General features: G+C 41.6%; 1 protein-coding gene across 7 annotated transcripts in view; it reads left to right on the forward strand.

The window, feature by feature from the left end:
* Window positions 1–21,464, forward strand: part of dcc (DCC netrin 1 receptor) — a 427,309-nt gene that overhangs the window by 275,059 nt on the left and 130,786 nt on the right. For all 7 annotated transcript variants that reach the window (XM_070989802.1, XM_070989803.1, XM_070989805.1 and 4 more), the window contains exons 19-22: window positions 5,923–6,030; window positions 6,877–7,071; window positions 7,201–7,233; window positions 16,542–16,607. In XM_070989802.1, the coding sequence (XP_070845903.1) occupies window positions 5,923–6,030; window positions 6,877–7,071; window positions 7,201–7,233; window positions 16,542–16,607 (402 nt within the window). The remainder of the gene's footprint in view (window positions 1–5,922; window positions 6,031–6,876; window positions 7,072–7,200; window positions 7,234–16,541; window positions 16,608–21,464) is intronic.

Here is a 21,464-nt window from a genome sequence, read left to right on the forward strand (position 1 = left end):
CGGAGTTTTCTTTGCTTTTTCTGTTTTCTTATGTGTCTTTTTTATCCATTTTAGTTCTGCGTGTTTGTAAATCTCTGGTGCATCAGAGACATCAAGCACGGTAACTCTGGTGCTACTTTTCATCACTTTTACAACTCGTGCAACTTTCTCTGTGTCAGTGGGACCGTGAGAGACAATGGCTCCGATTGTTTACAGTAGGGATCAGCTGCTGGCCCTGCGTAACACAGCTGTGCGGCCTGAGGAGTGACCTGATGTCCCCCGCAAGTTAAGGAGGAGGATGCGGGGGTGCTGCGCTGGGATCAAATGCCGCGACAGGAGGAGAGCTTATAGACTGACTCTCCCATCTGTCATCACGGGGAACATAAGATCTCTCCCCAATAAGATGGACAAGCTGGCTGTGTTGACCCGACATTATCACTCATACCGGTGGTGCAGCATGCTACTGTTTACAGAGACTTGGCTGGGCACGCAGCACACAGACGCGACTGTAGCACTGGATGGTTTTTCACTCATACAGGCAGATCAGACAGAGAGGAGCGGTAAGAGGAAAGGAGGAGGGCTGGCAGTGTTTGTGAACGATAGATGGTGTAACACCAGGTACATCACTATCAAAGAGCAGCACTGCTGCCCGGACATTGAGCTGTTGGCTGTTAGTCTGAGGCCATATTATCTGCCACAGGAATTCTCACATGCCATAGTGGTGGCTGTGTATATTCCTCCCTCTGCTAACGCCGATGCAGCCTGTGACATCATCAACTCCGTGATCAGCAGGCTGCAGACTCAGAAACCACAGGCCCTCTTACTGATCTCTGGGGATTTCAATCATGCCTCTCTGTCCTCCACTCTGCCCAAATTCAACCAGTATTTCACACGTGCCACCAGAGACAATAAAATTCAATTCAATTCAATTTCAATTCAATTCAATTTTATTTGTATAGCGCCAAATCACAACAGAAGTTGTCTCAGGACACTTTCCATATAGAGCTGGTACAGACCAAGCTCTTTTATTTACAAAGAAACCAACAATTCCCCCATGAGCAAGCACTTGGCGACAGTGGCGAGGAAACAAAAACACTGCTCTTATTCTATGCCAACACCAAGGAGGCATACGAATCATCACCCCTCCCTCCTCTGGGAAGAGCTGATCACAACCTGGTTAACAGGCAACCAGCTGTGTCCCGCAGAGTGAAGAGGTGGTCTGACGAGGCTGAAGAGACTCTGAAGGACTACTTCGATACAACAGTGAGGTATATATTCAGTGACTCTCATGAGGAGGACATTGACAGTTTGACAGACAGCATCACAGACTACATAAACTTCTGTACCCACCAGGACTGTACGGCGTCACTCAAACAACAAACCCTGGATTAATCCTGACTTTTAGGCTCTTTTAAAGGAGAAAAGGAGAGCCTTAAAGTCAGGAAACAAAGAAGAGCTGAAAACTTCAGAGGGAGCTCAGAAGGAAAATCAGGGAGGCAAAGGACAGATACAGGAAGAGAATGGAGGAACAGCTGCAGGAGAACAACACCAGGGGAGTCTGGAGAGGCCTGAAAATCATCTCAGGCCACCAGGAGCCAAACTCCCTGGCAGCTTGGGATCCAAAGTGGGCAGATAAGCTGAACACCTACTTCTGCAGATTTGAGGAAGCATCTGCCCTTCCCTCATTCTGCCCAAGTATCCAACGCCACCCCCCACTGCTCCTCCCGGCCCCCCACATCCACTTCACAAGACACTCAGCCCCCCTGCTCCAACTTGTCCCTCACACCTCTCTAGGTGAGAAATCAGCTGAGGAGGTTAAAGACCAGGAAGGCTGCAGGACTGGACGGCCTCAGTCCTAGGCTTCTCAGATCCTGCTCTGATCAGCTGAGCGGGATCACTGGACATCTGTTCAACCTGAGCCTGAGACTTGGAAGGACGATGCCCTTATCTTCCTCCTCCATCGAGCCCTGTCTCACCAGAGGCCTGTACCATAAAGCTTGATTAACCTAGCCGGGCTTCCTCTTACTTATCGGGCTTCACTTAACGAGACATCCGCCCTCCGGATTTTCGGTACCATAAAGCCGGCTATCAGCTCACTAATTCAATTCAGGCTTGTCCAATCTAGATCTGTGCGCGCTCACATAAAAAGGGCGGAGTTTGCTGCATGCGACCAATCGCAAACATGGAAAAATCAGCCCGAGCCGCATATTTCACTACAGAGGAGCAAACAATAATAATTAATAAATACGAGGAATACAAATCAATAATCCAGGCAAAAAGCAACACAGTTGCAGCTGCCAAACGGCGCAAGGATTGCTGGCAAAAAATCGCCGACTGTGTCAATGCGTAAGTTAGTGGCATTATAATATTACTTCCCCACTATGACTGTTCTTGTATATCTGACTACAGTAACATTTGTGTGTTCCATAAATGTATGTGTGTATGAAATTTTTCGTTATGGCATGTGATTGTAGCCTTATTATTTCAGATGCAACCCGAGTGGAGCAAAAAGAACATGGGAGCAAATCAAACATAAGTATAAAAATATACTTCAAAGTGGTCAGTACCACAGGCCAACATGTAGGCCTACATGTTGGAGGCTATATACAATACAATATACAACGGCAAACATCCCAGGGCTTAGTCTACATTATGCAAATTACACATCAACCTTGCTTACCTGCGATGTCATAAAAGCCCTCTTTGATGCACTGCGTGGGCAGGTGGCCGGGAAACACCACGAATGCATCGACAAGCTCAGTCAGGGCCCCCGCGACTTTATGAATAGCTCTACATACTGTGTTTTTCCCGAGGTTTTCTGCATCGCCAACAGAATACATAAAAGTACCTATGAATGAATGAATCAATCCATGATTTACTTAAACAAATAATTGATTAATGGCATTTTATCTGTGGCTTGCTTGTAACCCATCCAACGAGGGATTTAAAGACATCATAATAATTACAAACATCACTAAGAAATATATTACCTGTGGCAAAAAACCTCAGTGCAATGCACACTGTCTGCGGGACTGTCAGCGCGTGGTTGCGGTGCGTTACATTACTGACGTAAGGCTCCAGCAGCTGACAGATGTATTGTAACCCCTCTCCCGAAAACCTGTACCTTTCGTACAGTGATTGTTCAGACAATTCGAATGGATTACAGCGATCTCTAAATATTCTCTCACGCCTGAGTGCTCTTCGCACAAGCTGTGCACCAAGATCCACCGGGTTCTCATAAAACGGACAGGCCATTTTCCAAGAGAACTGATTGGTCAGTAGGTGGGGCTTTTATACCTGCTGAGCTCTTATCCTGAACTTATCCTGCTCCAGAGCAGGTTAGGTGTTCAGCATAGGTTACCACGGCAACATAGCCCGATAGAAAGTAAGCCACCTTTATGGTACCAAATAGCCAGGGTTAAGCCTGAAGTTATCTCGCTAAGCCGTAATCCAGCTTTATGGTACAGGCCTCTGGAGTCGCCTGGGAGCTCTGTTCGGGTCCTTTTCCTGGACCTCAGCAGTGCTTTCAACACCATCAGGCCAGCCATCCTGAGAAACAAGCTGGAGCTTTCGGGGTGGACCAACACCTCACATGCTGGATAGTGGACTACCTCTCCAACCGCCCACAGTATGTGAGGACACGGGACTGTGTGTCAGGGACTGTCCTCTGCAGTGTACGGGCCCCCCAGGGTACGGTGCTGGCACCGTTCCTCTTCACCCTCCATATGGCTGACTTTTCCCACCTGTCACCCACCTGCCACCTGCAGAAGTTCTCTGATGACACTGATGACCATGGTCGGCCTCATCACAGATGGGGATGACAGGTCATACAGAGGACTCATCCAGGACTTTGTGGACAAACTCATTAGGAAGGCCAGCTCTGTCCTGGGATGCCCTCTGGAACTGCTGGGGGAGAGGAGGATAACAGCCAAGCTGTCCTCCATGACAGTCAATGACTCCCACCCCCTCCAACACACACTCACTGCACTGAGGAGCTCCATCAGTGACAGGATGCTACATCCAAAGTGTGTGAAGGAGTGGTATCGCAGGTCATTCCTTCCTGCAGCTGTCACACTACACAACAAAAACTGCTCCAAGTAACCAGTGCAATAATCTGTGCAATAATCTGTAAATACTATTTACAATTTCTTAGGAGGACGTCTTTCTTTTTATCCCACTGTTTTGTATATACTTGTTGTTTTTAATTTGCATGCACTTGTTACACTACTATCCGCTTTATTGGTGCTGCTGTAAATTGGAATTTCCCCTCGCGGGACAAATAAAGGAATATTTAATTGAATCTTTGAAGTCATTGCCTTCTTCTTCCAATTATGCAGAGAGGATGCAATAATGATGTATAGTTGCCATACTGTGTCCTATTCATCTTCCTTTTGACATTTATAGTTTTTATATAGTCCAATGATTTACATATTTGATCGGTTTAATTTTAATTCAGTTTTGTATGCTGAGTAAAGTGCAAGTAAAGTCCCAGCTTTCTTGAACAGCTTTCTCCTTTGAAAGAGTATTTTTTGTAATTTTCTTTTTGTTAAAGTGGATTCTAGAAAATTGGTCTATAAAAATAGTAAACAGCATCATGTAGAAACTGTCCTTAGCTAAAAAAAAAATACATACATTTTTAGATAAGTAAATATTCAATGAAACTTTATTTGGCTTTGTATATTTTATTTTGTGATCTGGTGTAGGATACCATTGTCAGTGCCTGCCAAAACTGTAACACATCACTGTTGGAAAAAGTGATCTGATAATACTATGGTTAAGGTTAGGTTAGATTTAGGCACAAACACAAGGGAAAGATCATGGTGTAGGTTGAAATAATTACTAATTAAGGTTAGTTATGTTTGCTTTAAAATTTATTACTTTATTAAGGATAGGGGACCTAAGTTTCATTATACTAATAAACTTTCTTTGCACAGCAGTTTTCAATATAGAGCTACAAAGTGCTCTAAAAAATTAAATCAAGACTAAGCCATATTAGGACTGAGGCAAATAAAAACAATACAGATTAATACTTATTATAAAACAGATAAGACATGTTAGCAGTTAACATGTTGTTTTAGAATTTAAAGGCTTTTTTTTTTTTTTTTTCCAAAGTAGGTTTTGAGAAGTGATTTCAAATATGTCACTGATTCTGCAAGCCTCAGATTCTCAGGTGGGAAGTTCCAGAGCTTAGGAGCCTTAACTGCAAAAGTCTGATAACTTTTGGTCTTGAACTGGGATTCCAGAACAGCCAACAGCGCCCTGGCCGAAAATCTGAAGCTGCGCCTGGAGTTCTGGTATTGAGGCAGAGTACTTACAGGGACAGGAGCAAGAGCAATAAAACAGGGCAGTTCAAAAAGGTGACAGAAATTACCGTCTGCACAATTTCTAGGTAAAATGCTATTGTACACCTAAAAAGTCACCTGGGGAGGTCACTGTTTAAGTTAGAATTTGTGCTAATCATACAAAGCTAACAGCACATCAGCAGGAGCTTAATCATAAATTATAAAAAAACATGCAGTGGGCATTCCCTGTTCCTGTCACAGACTCCAGTGGCAGACATACAATATGAACTTGAATCTGAGCTTAAAGCTTAAAAGTCAGAATATTTAACATATTTTTAAACATTGGCTTTTCTGTCAAGGGCTAGATGGAAAGACATGCAATTTGTTGTGAACAGATTGGATCAACAAAAGAATCACAATGAATTTTGATTACAAAAATATAAGTAGGGATTCAGGAGGATGATGAACAGCTTTGGGTGTCACCAGATAGATAGGACCTGAGCCACACAACCTCTTCTCATCCATTGGAGGGAGAAAGAGATAACTGCAACCACCATCAATTGATATACAGAAAATGAAGCTAACTGCATCATCACCTCATCCCACCAGTGCTGATACGTTTTTGTTTTGTTTTCTTTTCCCTTTCTTCCTGCCTAAACAGCTCCTAGCTCTGCCCCCAAAGATTTGACTGTGATCAGTCGCGAGGGACGACCCCGTGCCATTTTAATCAGCTGGCAACCGCCAACAGAGGCTAATGGACGAATCACAGGTGAGGGTTCAACAAAACACTCCGATCACTAAAGGTTTGCCACTCTACTCATTCAAGGTATACACTGTTCAATTATGGTACACACACTATCCATCAGTGGTAATAGTTGCTAATTATTTTCAGCTAATAGTCTAGTTAGTTAATAGACAATTTGTCTGTAAAATGTCTGCAGATAGATCAAAAGTTATTTTTTACAAGATTAACATACTGTTAAAGAGTGTAAGAATTCAGTTGTTGCTCTCTGTATTCAAGCACACACGCTTTCGTCCATTGTTCTTTCCCTTCCTCTGGGCAATCGACCCGGCTGTAAGTCCCTCTGTTTTAATGAGCTCTGCTGCTCCAGCAGTGCCCTGGAAGACAACTCAAATGCTCCCTCCAGCGATAACAGCACAACACACACACACACACACATACACACACACACATACACACACGCACGCACACACGCACACACACACACACACACACACACACACACACACACACACACACACACACACACACACACACACAGAAGATTCCTTAAAATGTTTTCTTAAATTGCATGTCTCACACCTTATATCCTTTGCCTGTCCTTATCCTGTAATAAAACTGTATGTATATATGTTTATGCTAATGTTCAACTACATGTTCAACACATACTTATCATGTCTTCTTGTCTTATATTGCAATAGAAATTCATATGAGGTCCGTAAATTCAACATGTTAACATCTATGTCTGCATAGGAACATGCTACTGTTAATTGCTATAAATTTAATATCCTTCTGTCCAAAGAGCTATACAGCACTTATAAATACTACCTTTTATTTTAACTCTCAGTAAGCTTATAACTTCTGGTCTGACAGGTTACATCCTGTACTACACACTGGATAAAAACATGCCAATAGATGACTGGATGATGGAGCCGATTAGTGGTGACCGACTGACCCATCAAGTCGTGGATCTGAACCTCGACACGGTTTATTATTTCAGGATCCAGGCCAAGAACACCAAAGGAGTTGGCCCACTTTCTGAGCCTGTCCACTTCAGGACTGCCAAAGGTCTGTGTGTGTGTGTGTGTGTGTGTGTGTGTGTGTGTGTGTGTGTGTGTGAGACAGAAGATCAAGACCTCTGCAAGTGTATTCCTTTGTTTTATAAGTTTGCTTACTCACTCTCTGTTGCTCTTTCAGTGGAACATCCAGACAAGATGGCCAATGATCAAGGTAAGATTTTTTTCCTAGACAAATATGTGTGTGTGTGTGTGTGTGTGTGTGTGTGTGTGTGTGTGTGTGCGTGTGAGAGACCTGGTATTTATCACGTTATCATAGGCAAATAGTAGTTAGGGTTAGGGTAATGTGTGTGTGTGTGTGTGTGTGTGTGTGTGTGTGTGTGTGTGTGTGTGTGTGTGTGTGTGTGTGTGTGTGTGTGTGTGTGTGTGTGGGTGAATTTTAACACATGCTCCATCTCAAATGATGTGTGATTTTACAGAGATTTGTCATTATGTGTTATCCTCCAGTCCAATCTCTACTTGTAATTTTTCAGTCATCAGCAAAGTATTGTTAATCTTAAAATCATCTTCTTCAAATGTTTTTTCTCATCAAGTTGACTCTAATCATACTTATTTATTTAAGCTTCTTTTCTATTTTAAAGTCCTTCATATCTTCACGTCCTGTCTTTTTATCTCTTAAATAATGTTTTGTCTATAATTGTCTTTGATCTTGAAATCATGTTTATGTTATTTGTCATCTCTGACCTTCAAATTGTATTTCATCTTGTTGTAATCTTTATTTTATTTATTTTCCTCACATTTTCAACTCACCAATATGTTATTCCCCTCACAGAGATAACTTGATAAAATGTGTTTCTGAAGCACATTTAGGTCTGCCTGTCTTTTATATAAATTAACTTTACTTGACTTGAAGTAAATGCAGTTGGTAATTGTTGTTGCTGAGAGAGTACATGTTAACAAGATTGCTAATGTAGCTTGATTCAAGCAAGATCACAAGCAAGGTTCTAGACAGGAGAGAACAACAAGAGTAAGTGCCCCAATGCAACTTTCTGGTCCAAAGGGACATAGGAGCTACAAGACAGTGCTACAAAGTAATGCATAGAGTGCATAGAGAGAGCTGAGAGGGTTTTTTTTTTGTTGTTGTTTTTTTAAGAAACCAGGTGTTCAGTAAAGAGCTTGGTCTTTAGTCTTTTTCTAAAGATCGAGAGGGACTCTGCAGAACAAATGGAGTTTGGTAAAAGAAAAGAGTCTAGTTACAGACTTAGGGCCTTCTTGAGCTGGCAGAGTGTTGTGAGCAGGAGGAAGCATAAACCTGAATGAGGGAGTTCAGGCAGGTCGGAGCAGTTTTGGTGGTAATTTTGTATGCGAGCATCAAGGACTTATGTTTGATGCGACAGCAACTGGGAGCCAGTGGAGGGATATGGACAGCAGAGTGACATGCACTTGTTTGGGCTGATTAAAGACCAGGCGAGCTGCCACATTCTGGATCATCTGCAAGGATGCAGGCCTGGCAGACCCTGCCAGTAAGGAATTACAGTAGTCGAGGCGTGATAGTACCAGCGCTTGTACTTGGAGTTGTGTTGCATGGTCAGACAAGTAGGGTCTGGTCTTCCTGGTGTTGTACAGGGCAAATCGACATGACTGAGCAACAGAGGTCACATGCTCTTTAAAAGTTAGTTGGTCATCAATCATGACACTCAAGTTTCTGGCAGATTTTGTGGGAGTGAGCAGAGCTGAGTCAAGCTAGATACTGGTCTGTTGTTGTATAGAGGGACCAGCCAGGATGACAAGAAGCTAAGTCTTTGATAGGTTAATTTAAAGGTGTCACTCCTTGATCCATGCCAAGATATCGACGAGGCATGCCAATATCCATGCCGAGACTGTCGGGGATGAAAGGATAAGCTGGGTATCGTCAGCATATGAATGGCATGAGAAGCCATTGAAAAGAGAAGGGGTCTAAGCACTGACCCTTGAGGTTCTCCCCTCCAAAATACTGCAAAGGATCTCCCTGAGAGGTAGGACTCAAACCAACCGAGAGCAGACCCTGAGAAACCAAGCTCAACGAGTGTGGAGAGGAGGATTTGGTGGTTAACCGTGTCAAAGGCAGCTGATAGGTCGAGCAATAGTAGAACAGAGGATTGACCATGCATTGACCAACGAACATGAGAGGGAGCCAGAGAAGAAAAATATGAAAATAGGAAGTTTCTCCATTTACTTTTTAATTTATTACTTTATGCAAACAACCCAGAGTCAGTAAACTGAAGCAAAGTACTTCGTTAACTGCATGGCAAAAATAATCTTCCTTTTGAGAGAAACAAAAGGAAAGTGAGCATGAGATGAGATTTCTTGTAATTGTTAGTGCAGATAAAATCCCTCCTGAGGTCACTACTTCATGGACCAGGGTCTGGGTCCAAACACACACGCTATCCTATCTGTACCTGGACCTATAACCGATAAATTGCACTGGTACTGGCACTGGTATAGCAATCTAAGAAAGTTGCAGACCAATTGCATTTGTCTTAAATCTCATGTGATGTTATTCAGTGAATTAAATCTATGCATTCTGATAAGCACTGCAACCTGAGTGAGATAAACCACACACACACACTCACACACACACACACACACACACACACACACACACACACACACACACACACACACACACACAGGGAGAGAACAGATGAGGAGAGAGATTGACAGCAGTTGGAGAAGTTGAAGTAATTTTCACATGGGGTCCTCGTCCTGAGGTGGACATGAATGTCTGGACCAAATGTAATCACAATGTCAACATCATGGTGATGCTGCAAGTCAGAGAATCACCAAAATCATTAAGGTACATTGGTTACCAGGTATGTCTGTACAAGATTTTATAGCAATCCATTCAAATGTTATTACAGTTTTTGCCTGTTGCTTGAACACTATTGACACATGCTTAGACCAAAGTAACAAAACTTAAGGTTTTTTGTTACTATACCTTAAACACATTGTAACCATACCCTAAATAAAAGTGCTGCACTTTAGTTGCAATTCTGCAACACACTTGGTCCTTTTTGTAACACACTTGCTCCTGCACACTACACACTATTTCATACACTTCGGACACTTCATTCATAAATGAAATCTCAGGCTACAAAACACACTGGGTAACTGGAAATAGTTAGACACACACCTGAAAATACTGAAAAAACTGAACACCAATCAGCCAGCCACAAATAGGCCTCAGCTAAGCAATAGTTGGCTAACACTCCTTTTGCAACAAAAAATGGAAGTTCTGTGAAACATACAGTACAGTATAGTACATAATACTGTACCATTGAGGTGTTAGACTACTGTGTACAATATACAGTACAGTACTGTAAATACAATACAGTTTTGTGAAACATGCAGTGATTATATTGAGATGTGTCAGTACTGTGTATGGTATATACAGGTGCTGGTCATAAAATTAGAATATCATGGAAACGTTGATTTATTTCAGTAATTCCATTCAAAAAGTGAAACTTGTATATAATATTCATTCATTACACACAGACTGATATATTTCAAATGTTTAGTTCTTTAATTTTGATGATTTTAAACTAACAACTAATGAAAATCCAAATGTCAGTATCTCAGAAAACTAGAATATCACTTAAGACGGATACAAAAAAAGGATTTCTAAAAATGTTGTCCAACTGAAAAGTATAAACATGAAAAGTATGAGCATGTACAGCACTCAATACTTAGTTGGGGCTCCTTTTGCCTGAATTACTGCAGCAATGCGATATGGCAGTCAATCAGGCTGTGGCACTGCTCAGGTGTTATGAGAGCCCAGGTTGCTTTGATGGTGGCCTTCAGCTCTTCTGCGTTGTTGAGTCTGGCATCTCGCATCTTCCTCTTCACAATACCCCATAGATTTTCTATGGGGTTAAGGTCAGGGGAGTTTGCTGGCCAATCAAGAACAGGGATACCGTGGTCCTTAAACCAGGTACTGGTAGCTTTGGCAATGTGAGCAGGTGCCAAGTCCTGTTGAAAAATGAAATCTGCATCTCCATAAAGTTGGTCAGCAGCAGGAAGCATGAAGTGCTCCAAAACTTCCTGATAGACAGCTGCATTGACCTTGGACCTAAGGAACCACAGTGGACCAACACCAGCAGATGACATGGCACCCCAAACCATCACTGACTGTGGAAACTTGACACTCGACCTCAGGCAACGTGGGTTCTGTGCCTCTCCTCTCTTCCTCCAGACTCTGGGACCTTGATTACCAAAGGACATGCAAAATTTACTTTCATTAGAGAACATGACTTTGGACCACTCAGCAGCAGTCCAGTCCTTTTTGTCTTAAGCCCAGGTGAGACACTTCTGACGCTGTCTCTTGTTCAAGAGTGGCTTGACACAAGGAATGCGACAGCTGAAACCCATGTCTTGCATACGTCTGTGAGTGGTGGTTCTTGAAGCACTGACTCCAGCTGCAGTCCACTCTTTGTGAATCTCCCCCGCAGTTTTGAATGAGTTTTGTCTCACTATCCTCTCCTCACCACATCTTTTCCTTCCCTTTGCCTTTCTACTAATGTGCTTGGACACAGAGCTCTGTGAACATCCAGCCTCTTTAGCAATGACCTTTTGGGACTTGCCCTCCTTGTGCAAGGTGTCAATGATCGTCTTTTGGACAACTGTCAGGTCAGCAGTCTTCCCCATGATTGTGTAGCTTACAGAACTAGACTGAGAGACCATTTAAAGGCCTTTGCAGGTGTTATGAGTTAACCAGCTGATTAGAGTGTGGCACCAGATATCTTCAATATTGACCTTTTCCACAATATTCTAATTTTCTGAGATACTCAATTGGGGGTTTTCATTATTTGTCAGGTATAATCATTAATATTAAAAGAAGTAAATACTTGAAATATGTCGGTCTGTATGAAATGAATGTATACATTATACAAGTTTCACTTTTTGAATGGAATTACTGAAAAAAAATCAACTTTTCCATGATATTCTAATTTTATGACCAGCACCTGTACAGTACAGTACAGTATATACATTACTGTAAAAAATAACCAAACCAATAACAATTTGTGGTTGCATTTTCCTACAGAATGGCTAGAAGACCTTCTGTAGAGTGTAGAGTTTTGACACAGTGAGCCTAATTTTGCAAAAAGTGTTCAAACAACAGGCAAAAACTATAAGACATTTCAGTTTGGACCAAAGTGGTGAAACAGCTGACTGACCACCCCTAGAGCCAGAGAGAACTTACTTGCTACTTGAACAGGGTGTTCGCTTTGTTCCATTATTTGTTCCATAAACAGACTTAAAAATTTTGACCCTCAGCCCAGCTGCTTCACACTCAACTCCACTTCGTACATGCTGGACTTAATGAACAAAATTTCATCATCACAGCACTAAGAGATTTTGTCCATGAAAATCGGAATGGGCAACAAGGGACAACCCTGGCTGAGTCCACATGGAACGTACTATGATATATTGCAGCTAATACCAATATAAACCTAGATATTCAAGGGTCAAATGGCCTGTACGAACAAACGTAGTATTTCATATTCCCCTCCAACAATGGTTTGCAATCTTTTTCTCTAATGTGCCACCACAGCACTGTCACCCTATCAGATGAACTAAAGTACCTGTTTATTGGCACTGTCATACTGTCATACACAGCTGCATTTGCACTGGTACCACTTGGAGTGGTATAAACTGCCATTTATCCATTATCCATTAGCTATTCCAACTGTTGTTTCATCACTTAAGGTAATCTACAGTATTTTGATCAGTTATTAATATCTACTTCAAGCATTTATCTATAACTTAAAGTGTATCCATTAGTTTAGCTCTTTTTGTGATTTTTTTCTAATACTTATGGCTAACAGAATATGTGTTTCTGATACTTTTAGACATGATAGATATGTTAAGTATGTCACTTTCAATGGGATTTGTTATAATATATGAACTCTCTTCTCCTATTTGAAAATAAAAGCTCACTGTTATTCAAAAAAACTTCCATGATCTGTAAACAAAATAAAACTATGATCAAAAGAATCAGGTTAGCTGGAAGAGAATTAGGATCATCATTTAGCTGGAAAAATGTTAGCTTTGATGAATGGTAAGGTTTGATGAACTGGGCCCTGCTCCACTGTTCTGGGATCAGGAATCCACATCACTGAATTTGAGGTCAGACAGATTACAAGAATATAGATAAATCTAATAAGGTAGATATCCAGATGTTCATTGTCCAAGTTGCCCATTGCATTTTTCAAATGTATTCTGGGAATTTTCAGTGCAGTGAAGGGATTCAGGTGTTGAGACACAGCCAGAGAGACTGCTGCTGAGTGAGGTTGTTAAATGGTGCTGTTTGTCACTGACACATGTAGATGTGTGTGTGTGTGTGTGTGTGTGTGTGTGTGTGTGTGTGTGTGTGTGTGTGTGTGTGTGTGTGTGTGTGTGTGTGTGTGTGTGTGTGTGTGTGTGTGTATGTGCACATGTACACCCGGCAGTCCCTCCCCCAAAACATAGACTCACACACAGATATACACTAATACACTAATGCACAGAAAAAGACAGACTGACAAGAAACCTTTGTGTGTGTGTGTGTGTGTGTGTGTGTGTGTGTGTGTGTGTGTGTGTGTGTGTGTGTGTGTGTGCGTGTGTGTGTGTGTGTATTTTCAGAAAGATTTTAAAATCCAGCTTTAATCAAGCTGGTTTCTGCTGAATGGTTGTTGTGATGAAGACCATGGGCTCTATTTTCAACTCCGCCGCCAGCGCGGCGCAGTAGTATTTTCGAGTGGCGCAGGCAGGCGCACGGCGCACTTGGTATTTTGGTAAACCGAGGCGTACAGAGGTGCGCCAGGATGGGCGTTGTGGCGCAGTAGGGCGGAGGTGTCGGCATAATGAGCTGGGCGTAAAAGTGCGCTGAACCTCAGACCTGGTCAACTGATTTTTTAAACCGGCGGAGTCGTGTGCTCACGTCACCAACACCTCACAGTCAGGTTTCCACAGTGTCTGGCATTTCACTGCGATCAATTATTAGCAACAGCCGCAATTCAATGCAACTATCCGAGTCAGCACATACAGTCAGACCTAAATTTATATATTTTGATCAGTATTTCATCTGACCACAGCGAAAGCGTGTTCGGCACGTGTAATGGTCACTCAACCTGACCGAATGTACACAGGTGAAACAGGGATGTCTGGTGATTTGTGACTCAAACTGCCTGGTGACAAACGTGTATGCCACTTTCCCCGGGTCGGCACATGACTCGTTCATCGTGGTGAATTCTAGCATCCCTACAGTCTTTCAGGGGGACACCCCTCTGGATGGATGGCTGCTAGGTGATAACAGCTATCCGCTGAAAACGTGGTTGATGACGCCATATATCACACCGTCAACAAGACGGCAGCGTGGTTTTAATGGTGTTTTCAGCAGTGCTCGGTCAGTCATCGAACGCACACTGCGATCAATAATTAAACAGCGACGATTTAATACAGCTATCTGTGTCAGCACATACAGTCAGACCTATATTTTGATCAGCATCTCATCTGACCACATCGCAAGCACGTTCGGCACGCGTAATGGTCACTCACCCTGACTGAATGTACACAGGTGAAACAGGGATGCGAACTAATCGGTTAACGTCGCTGTGCCAACCAGAAACAGCCGTGGCATCCTACAGAGCATATATACTGCATCTATCTCAGAGCACTCGAGAGACAGAGAGAGACAGACACATGGAAAAAACGTAAGTGATGATCGTTGTCCACTATTACCCACGTCATTTCATTCCAAATACAAATGTAATCATAGTAATGCTTAACGTTGACAAAGATGGAGTACATCATTGCTTCGAGGAGGATGAGGAGGAGGCCGAGGATTTAACATCTAAGGACCTCATATTTAGACATCAGAATCAGAATCAGAAATCCTTTATTCATCCCCGAGGGGAAATAGAATTAGAATACAATTAGAAAAGAAGGAGAGAGAACTATATGTATAAAAAGCAAATATAAACACACACACACACACATATATATATATATATATATATATATGGAAAATAAACAGTATATACAAACGGGTGTGCAAAGTAATGCAAACGGATGTCAGGAGACATGAGTGACGTCAGTCTCCTGGAAACTTGCTATGCGCCTGGCCAGCGGCGTTCTTAAAGGTGAGGCGAGGAGCTGCTGTGATTAGTGAAGATTTGACTCGGCTGTGTCAAACCCACTCCACGCCTTCTCCCCTCCCTCTTTCCGAGTTGCGCTGCTTGGTGGGACTGAAATGAGAAGGAGGAGGAGATTTGTCATGTCTGATGTTCCATAAGTTTGTAGCATATGTTTTGTTGTATGTGGAATGCAAGACAATAATATTATGACAATGCAGTGAGATCAATTGAAATCAAAACTTCTGTCTGCGGTAACAGACTGGGAAAACTGAATTGCTTCCTTCAGGTAGTGACTGTGTCGATAGTGTCTAATTACAGAACTTAGGCAGGGGTTATCCATTTTCATGGTCATTATATCAAGTGCGGAGTTGGGTGACTTTTTGATGATGATGATATACTGCTGGTGGCTTAAGTCCCTGCTAATTACCATTTTTCATGGATATAACTAGTTAGTGAGCTAGCTAGGTAAGATGACACCCCCATTCTCAATCTCCCCTACAATCCTTTGATTGGTTGACTGTTTCTCTAACAAGGGGAAACAGTTGTCACCAGACCAGACCCATTTAGACCATTGAAAAAAAATCAGCTTTAACCAGACTACAACCAATTCCAAAACAGTTGGAACACTGTGTAACACACAAAACAGAATGTTATATTTGCTCATCTTTTTTGACATGTACTCAATTGAAAACAGTACAAAGACAACATATTTATTATTTATTTCTGCTTTACAAACTAGGCGGCACGGTGGAACAAGCAGGAAGTGCGCGTGCCTCACAGCAAGAAGGTTGCTGGTTCGATCCCCGGGCAGGGCCCTTCTGTGTGAAGTTTGCGTGTTCTTCCTGGGTACTCTGGCTTCCTCCCACAGACCAAAAACAGTGGCAGCATTAACCTATTACAGCACACAGCAAAATGTGTTGTGAGGCCCCTTGTAAACTCCCTTAAAATAAACTAAATCACCATCACCACAGCACTCCAGTGCCCTTTTTAATTCAGATTTTACTTATTGTACTGGTGTAAATCAAAAGAAATTGAAATGATGAAATAAAATAAATAAATAAAACAGTGAATTTGGGAAATTTGGAGGCCCTGTGGGTCTAAGGCCCATGGGCAGTGGTAATTCAGGCTTGTTATCTTTTGTTGTCTTTTGTTGATGGTGCAGACTGCTGAAAGTCCTCACAATGGGAATTCATCTCATATATCCTGTGACGTGTTACTATCCTGGCAGGTGGTTATAACATTAAGATTTAGACAAAATGCACTCTCAGGTCTGTGTGTGTACCATCTTAACAAAGAAAGTTATTTCATACCGATTTATTTCATAAATCTTTTATGTTCCTTCATGATGTCATTGTTTTTGGTCCTCCAGGACGGGGTGGAGACCACACCTACTGGCTGTCTGAAACCAACATCATTGACAGGAGCAGTGTTGATGGTAACACACTTGCACACAGACATGCACGTGCACATGCACACGCACACACAACACACACATTGACACAAACAAACACACATTACATTTGGGTTTATTATTGGACTTGATAGTGTAATGAGACCAAATCTCTTGGGAGCTGGCTGATTGTTGTTTGTTTGTGTGTGTCAATGTGTGTGTGTATATGTGTTTGTGATATTCTACAGCATCATCAGATTATTACAGCAACTGAGTTGTTGTCTTTAATCACTCAGCTCGGTCACGTCTAAACTTACTTTGATGACTGAGTGTGTCCTGATGAGGAGCTGCAGCTCACTGATTTACAGTCTGCCAGTGTTGCTTCCTGTTTGTTGTTGCATTGCAACTGGCAAGAAAAATTAATTAGATCCACTATCTCGCCATCAATCAATGTTTTTACAAAGTCGAGAAAATGATAATCTTTACTGTGGAACAAGATTAAAAGAATGGTAGAATGTGGTAGAATATTTAGTGTAGTGTAAATTAAATTGTAAAAATTTTAATATAATGACAAAAACAACAATGAGATTATTGATAATAAGGACAGTCCCAGATGAAGCCTCTAGTTTCTAATAAAACAATACAACTAAGACTATGAAACTTAATTATGACGATGTTAATGAATTCCCAGTATATTTTTCACTTTTCATATTCATATATATATATATATATTAGCAATTATTAGTTTTTATTATTTTTCTTTTAACTATAATTTATGTTTCCATATAGAGATATGTTGATCCTTTAAGAGTACCAGAGAGAGAGAGTTAAATCAAATCCAACAGATGTGACTGAATAACGATTAAACTGCTAAATTTGACCTCAAGCACATGACATGGAATGCAGTTTTTCCCCAAAAGAAATCCAAAAGTGGAAAAGGTGGCCTCATACAGGTACCTTGAGGTCCAAATCAACAAAAGACTGGACTGGTGTCATAACACTGACGTCCTACTCAACTTTTCTTTCTGAGCAAACCAAGGCTACATCCACACTAACACTAATACAACAAAACGTCTGTTCATACAAGCATTTCAACACACTATCAGCAATAATCTCCATCCAGACACAACACACCTGAAAACACGTATTACATGACCCTTCACATACACTTGGTATGTGCATGCTGGTGTTTCCTTCTGTTGTTGTAGACATTACTAACATGATAAAATACACAGTTTAACAGGACAACTGCTAGAATAGACAACAAGGGCAGCAATGTATGTAATTTGTTATCCATGTTGACTTAACCTCTGGTAGTCAAGGCTCATCAATTTAGACAGGATGATGTTTAATTTCCTCTGAAAATTGTCACATGCTAATCATTAATCAGGGAAGGAAATGTCATGAAAGTTAAGATCCAATTAGAAAACAAATTTGGGTGTCTGCATCATTGTTTCCAAAAGTCTCAGTTTCCATCAGCCTCCAGCAGGTAACTAGTGCAGCCACCACTTCAAACAGACAAATACATTGAGATAATATGTGCAGAGGAGGGCACAAAGCATAGATAAACACACAAACTATATACATTTAATGTAAACAGTTCGATAGACATTTCTTTAGAATTCTGAAAATAAGCCATATAATTTAATAAGATAAGATTGGACTTTATTGATCCCACAAGGGAGAAATTTAGCTGTTACAGCCAGCAAGATACAAAAAGCAAGCACAGTGGCATAAAGAGGTCAAAATAAAAATATAGAAGTATACAAGATACAGAATAGAAAAACAACTATGTACATTTGTACAGCTTTAAAAAAAAATAAATAAAAAAGTAAATACCAAAGAATTCTACTGCCATAAAAAAGTACTGTTGCTTCTAGTTTTATGAAAAAACTGACATGCATTGTATTGCACTTGAGAAATACTATTTCACTTGGGAAATTCTAGGTCTATGTATATGCACAATATATACAGTTTATAAAAATATAGTTGCCAATAATGGATAATAAATAGTGTTATTGCACAGTTGAAAGAAATATACAATGTACAAATTTAGAAATTGCACTGGGTGGAATGGATAAATGTCTTATATATATAAATAGTCTTTTCCTGTCCCTGTTGTGTTTTGTTTGAGTAGCACTGATGGCATGATAGTAATCCGAAAAAATGTAAAACCGCCAAGAGGCTGTATGATACAATATATAAGAAATGATTTAACTGAAAAATTTGACTGAATGAACTGTAAAAGAATCCAAAAATACACTATGACCAACATTTTAAGTTCTTGGGTGCAACTATGCCATCATCCACACTTCTTGAAACCAGCAACCTGCAAAAACAAGGACATTTCTTCTGTTGACTGCATTGTTTGTCCTTGCAGTAGAGATGTGTTGGGCTTTGCACTTGTTCATGTATTTTCATACATCATTGGTTCCATCACTTTTGCCTTCAACCAAGGACTCCAAGGCCCTAATTTTCTTGTGATGGCCCTGGCACTCCTGGCATCAAACAGGAGTTTGATACATAGCTCTCAGTACATGTTGTCTAAATTTTCAGTTAGGATCAGTTGAGAGGCAGGCATGTTTGAGGTGAATCTCAGTACATAGCTCAACTCATCCTGACTGCTACACTAATTTTCTTTCTTGTTATTCTTCTGGTAACATAAAATTAGTGTGTGACATCTGGTTACAGGCAAAGACCCCTCAAGATTTGTTGTCAAACTGAAGTGACTTAGGCCTTTCAACTCCTCTAAGTGTTGCTGAAGTATGAGGAAAGCAGCTGTTTTACGTTAGTTTTTTTGTTTGTTTTTTTAAAGACTGCTCATTGTAGCAGCCTCAGTACACAAAATTGACTGAATGGTAATTCATTCTTGTACAAACGTGAAGCCAGATGTTATACAGAGAGGAAAATGTCTGTAATGCCTTTTCAGTTAAGCAAAGTTTCAGGGGAATATTAGATAATGTGAAGATGTTCATGACTTCCATTAACTCATTTCAATAACAGTTGAACACATTCTCTCACTCTCAACTTGTCACAAACAAATGCATGGTCAGGACCCCTTGGCATCAGTTTTTTAAGGCACTACAACTTTACAAAATTTCTCAACCTACACAGCTCTGTGGACAAATCGTCACATCACAAATATGCGACGTGCAAATAGCAAAATCTGCTTAGACTGTCAAATAAAGTTTTTTGACAACTATAATAAACACATGGTTAACATAGTTGCACAAATAGTTGCACTTTGGTTAGGTTTAGGCAACAAAATTGCTTGCGGAGGTTTAGGCAACTAAACTACTTGGTTGGTTAAGGAAAAGATTATGGTTTGGCTCCAACCATTGACTCTTCTTGAGAAAAAGAGGGGAAAATGAGGAAACTTTAGCAAATGTGTACCGTATCTTCAGACTATAAGTCGCACTTTTTTTCATAATTTGTCTCGTCCTGCGACTAGGTGAGATTACCGTCTACAGCTCTAGGCTTGTGACAACTGCACCTCTACCACTCCTGCACCACAAATTACCTGAAAAAAGGACAACTGAGAAAGACTGAACACAAACAAAATGCCCCCAAAAAAGAACATCCTATAATGCAGGTTACAAACTGCAGGTAGTAAAATATGCAGCCAAAAATGGTAATCGTGCGGCAGAACGAAAGTTTGGAGTGAGTGAGAAACTTGTGAGGGACTGCCGAAAAGCAGAGGTTTCTCTTACTGCAAAGAAAAAAAATAATGAAAGCTAATCGTGGGCTTAAAGCACGATGGCCAGAGCTGGAGAAACAAGTCCACAGATGGGTGCTTGAACAACGTGCTGCCGGGAGAGGCTTGTCAACGGTGCAGTTACGTCTCCACACCCAGGCAGTTGCCAAGGAGATTAATTTAAATGACTGCCACCGATGGTCATTTTCAAATGGAAAACCATGCCAAAACACGAATACCAATCTCCAAAGTTGTCCTGGCCATGAATGAAAAAGGGTGGATGAATGAAGAAATGATGAAGCTTTGGCTTACAAAGTACTACACTAAGCATAGTGATGGCTTCTTTAAAACATGCAAAGCCCTGCTTGTGATGGACAGTATGCGAGCGCACATAATGCCACAATTCAAAAATAAAATAAAAGCTTGCAACTCCATAACTGCCATTATCTATCCATCCATCCATCCATCCATCCATCCATCCATCCATCCATCCATCCATCCATCCATCCATTTTCTCCCACTTCATCCGGGACCGGGTCGCGGGGGGAGCAGTCTGAGCAGGGATGCCCAAACTTCGCTCTACCAGGGGGACCCCGAGGTGTTCCCAGGCCAGCCGAGTGACATAATCACTCCAGTGTGTCCCGGGTCTTCCCCGGGGCCTCCTTCCGGTGGGACATGCCTGGAACACTAGCGAGGCGTCCAGGGGGGGCATCCAATAAAGATGTCCAAGCCACCTCAGCTGACTCCTCTCGATGTGGAGGAGCAGCAACTCTACTCTGAGCTCCTCCCGGGTGACAGAGCTCCTCACACTATCTCTAAGGGAGCGCCCTGCCACCCTGCGGAGGAAACTCATTTCAGTCATTATCCATTATCCCTGGAGGCTTAACCAAAGTACTCCAGCCACTCGACATCTCTGTGAACCAGAGCTTTAAGGCAGGCTTGCGTCACCTGTGGGAAGAGTGGATGGTGGATGGAGTGCACAGCTTCACAGCAACGGGGAGGACGCGCCATGCAACTTTCAAGCAAGTTCTCAGATGGATTGACAAAGCATGGACTTCAGTGACAACTGAAACCATCCTGTAGGGATTCAGAGAGGCCGGAATAACTGGAACTGATGCTGAGTCTAATGACATCATCACAGAAGAGGAGACGCACTTCATCTTCCTCCGGAGTTGGCAGAGTTGTTCAGGAGCGACACCGAGGATGAA

The sequence above is a fragment of the Chaetodon trifascialis genome, chromosome 20 (assembly GCF_039877785.1).
Source record: "Chaetodon trifascialis isolate fChaTrf1 chromosome 20, fChaTrf1.hap1, whole genome shotgun sequence".
NCBI lineage: Eukaryota > Metazoa > Chordata > Actinopteri > Chaetodontiformes > Chaetodontidae > Chaetodon > Chaetodon trifascialis.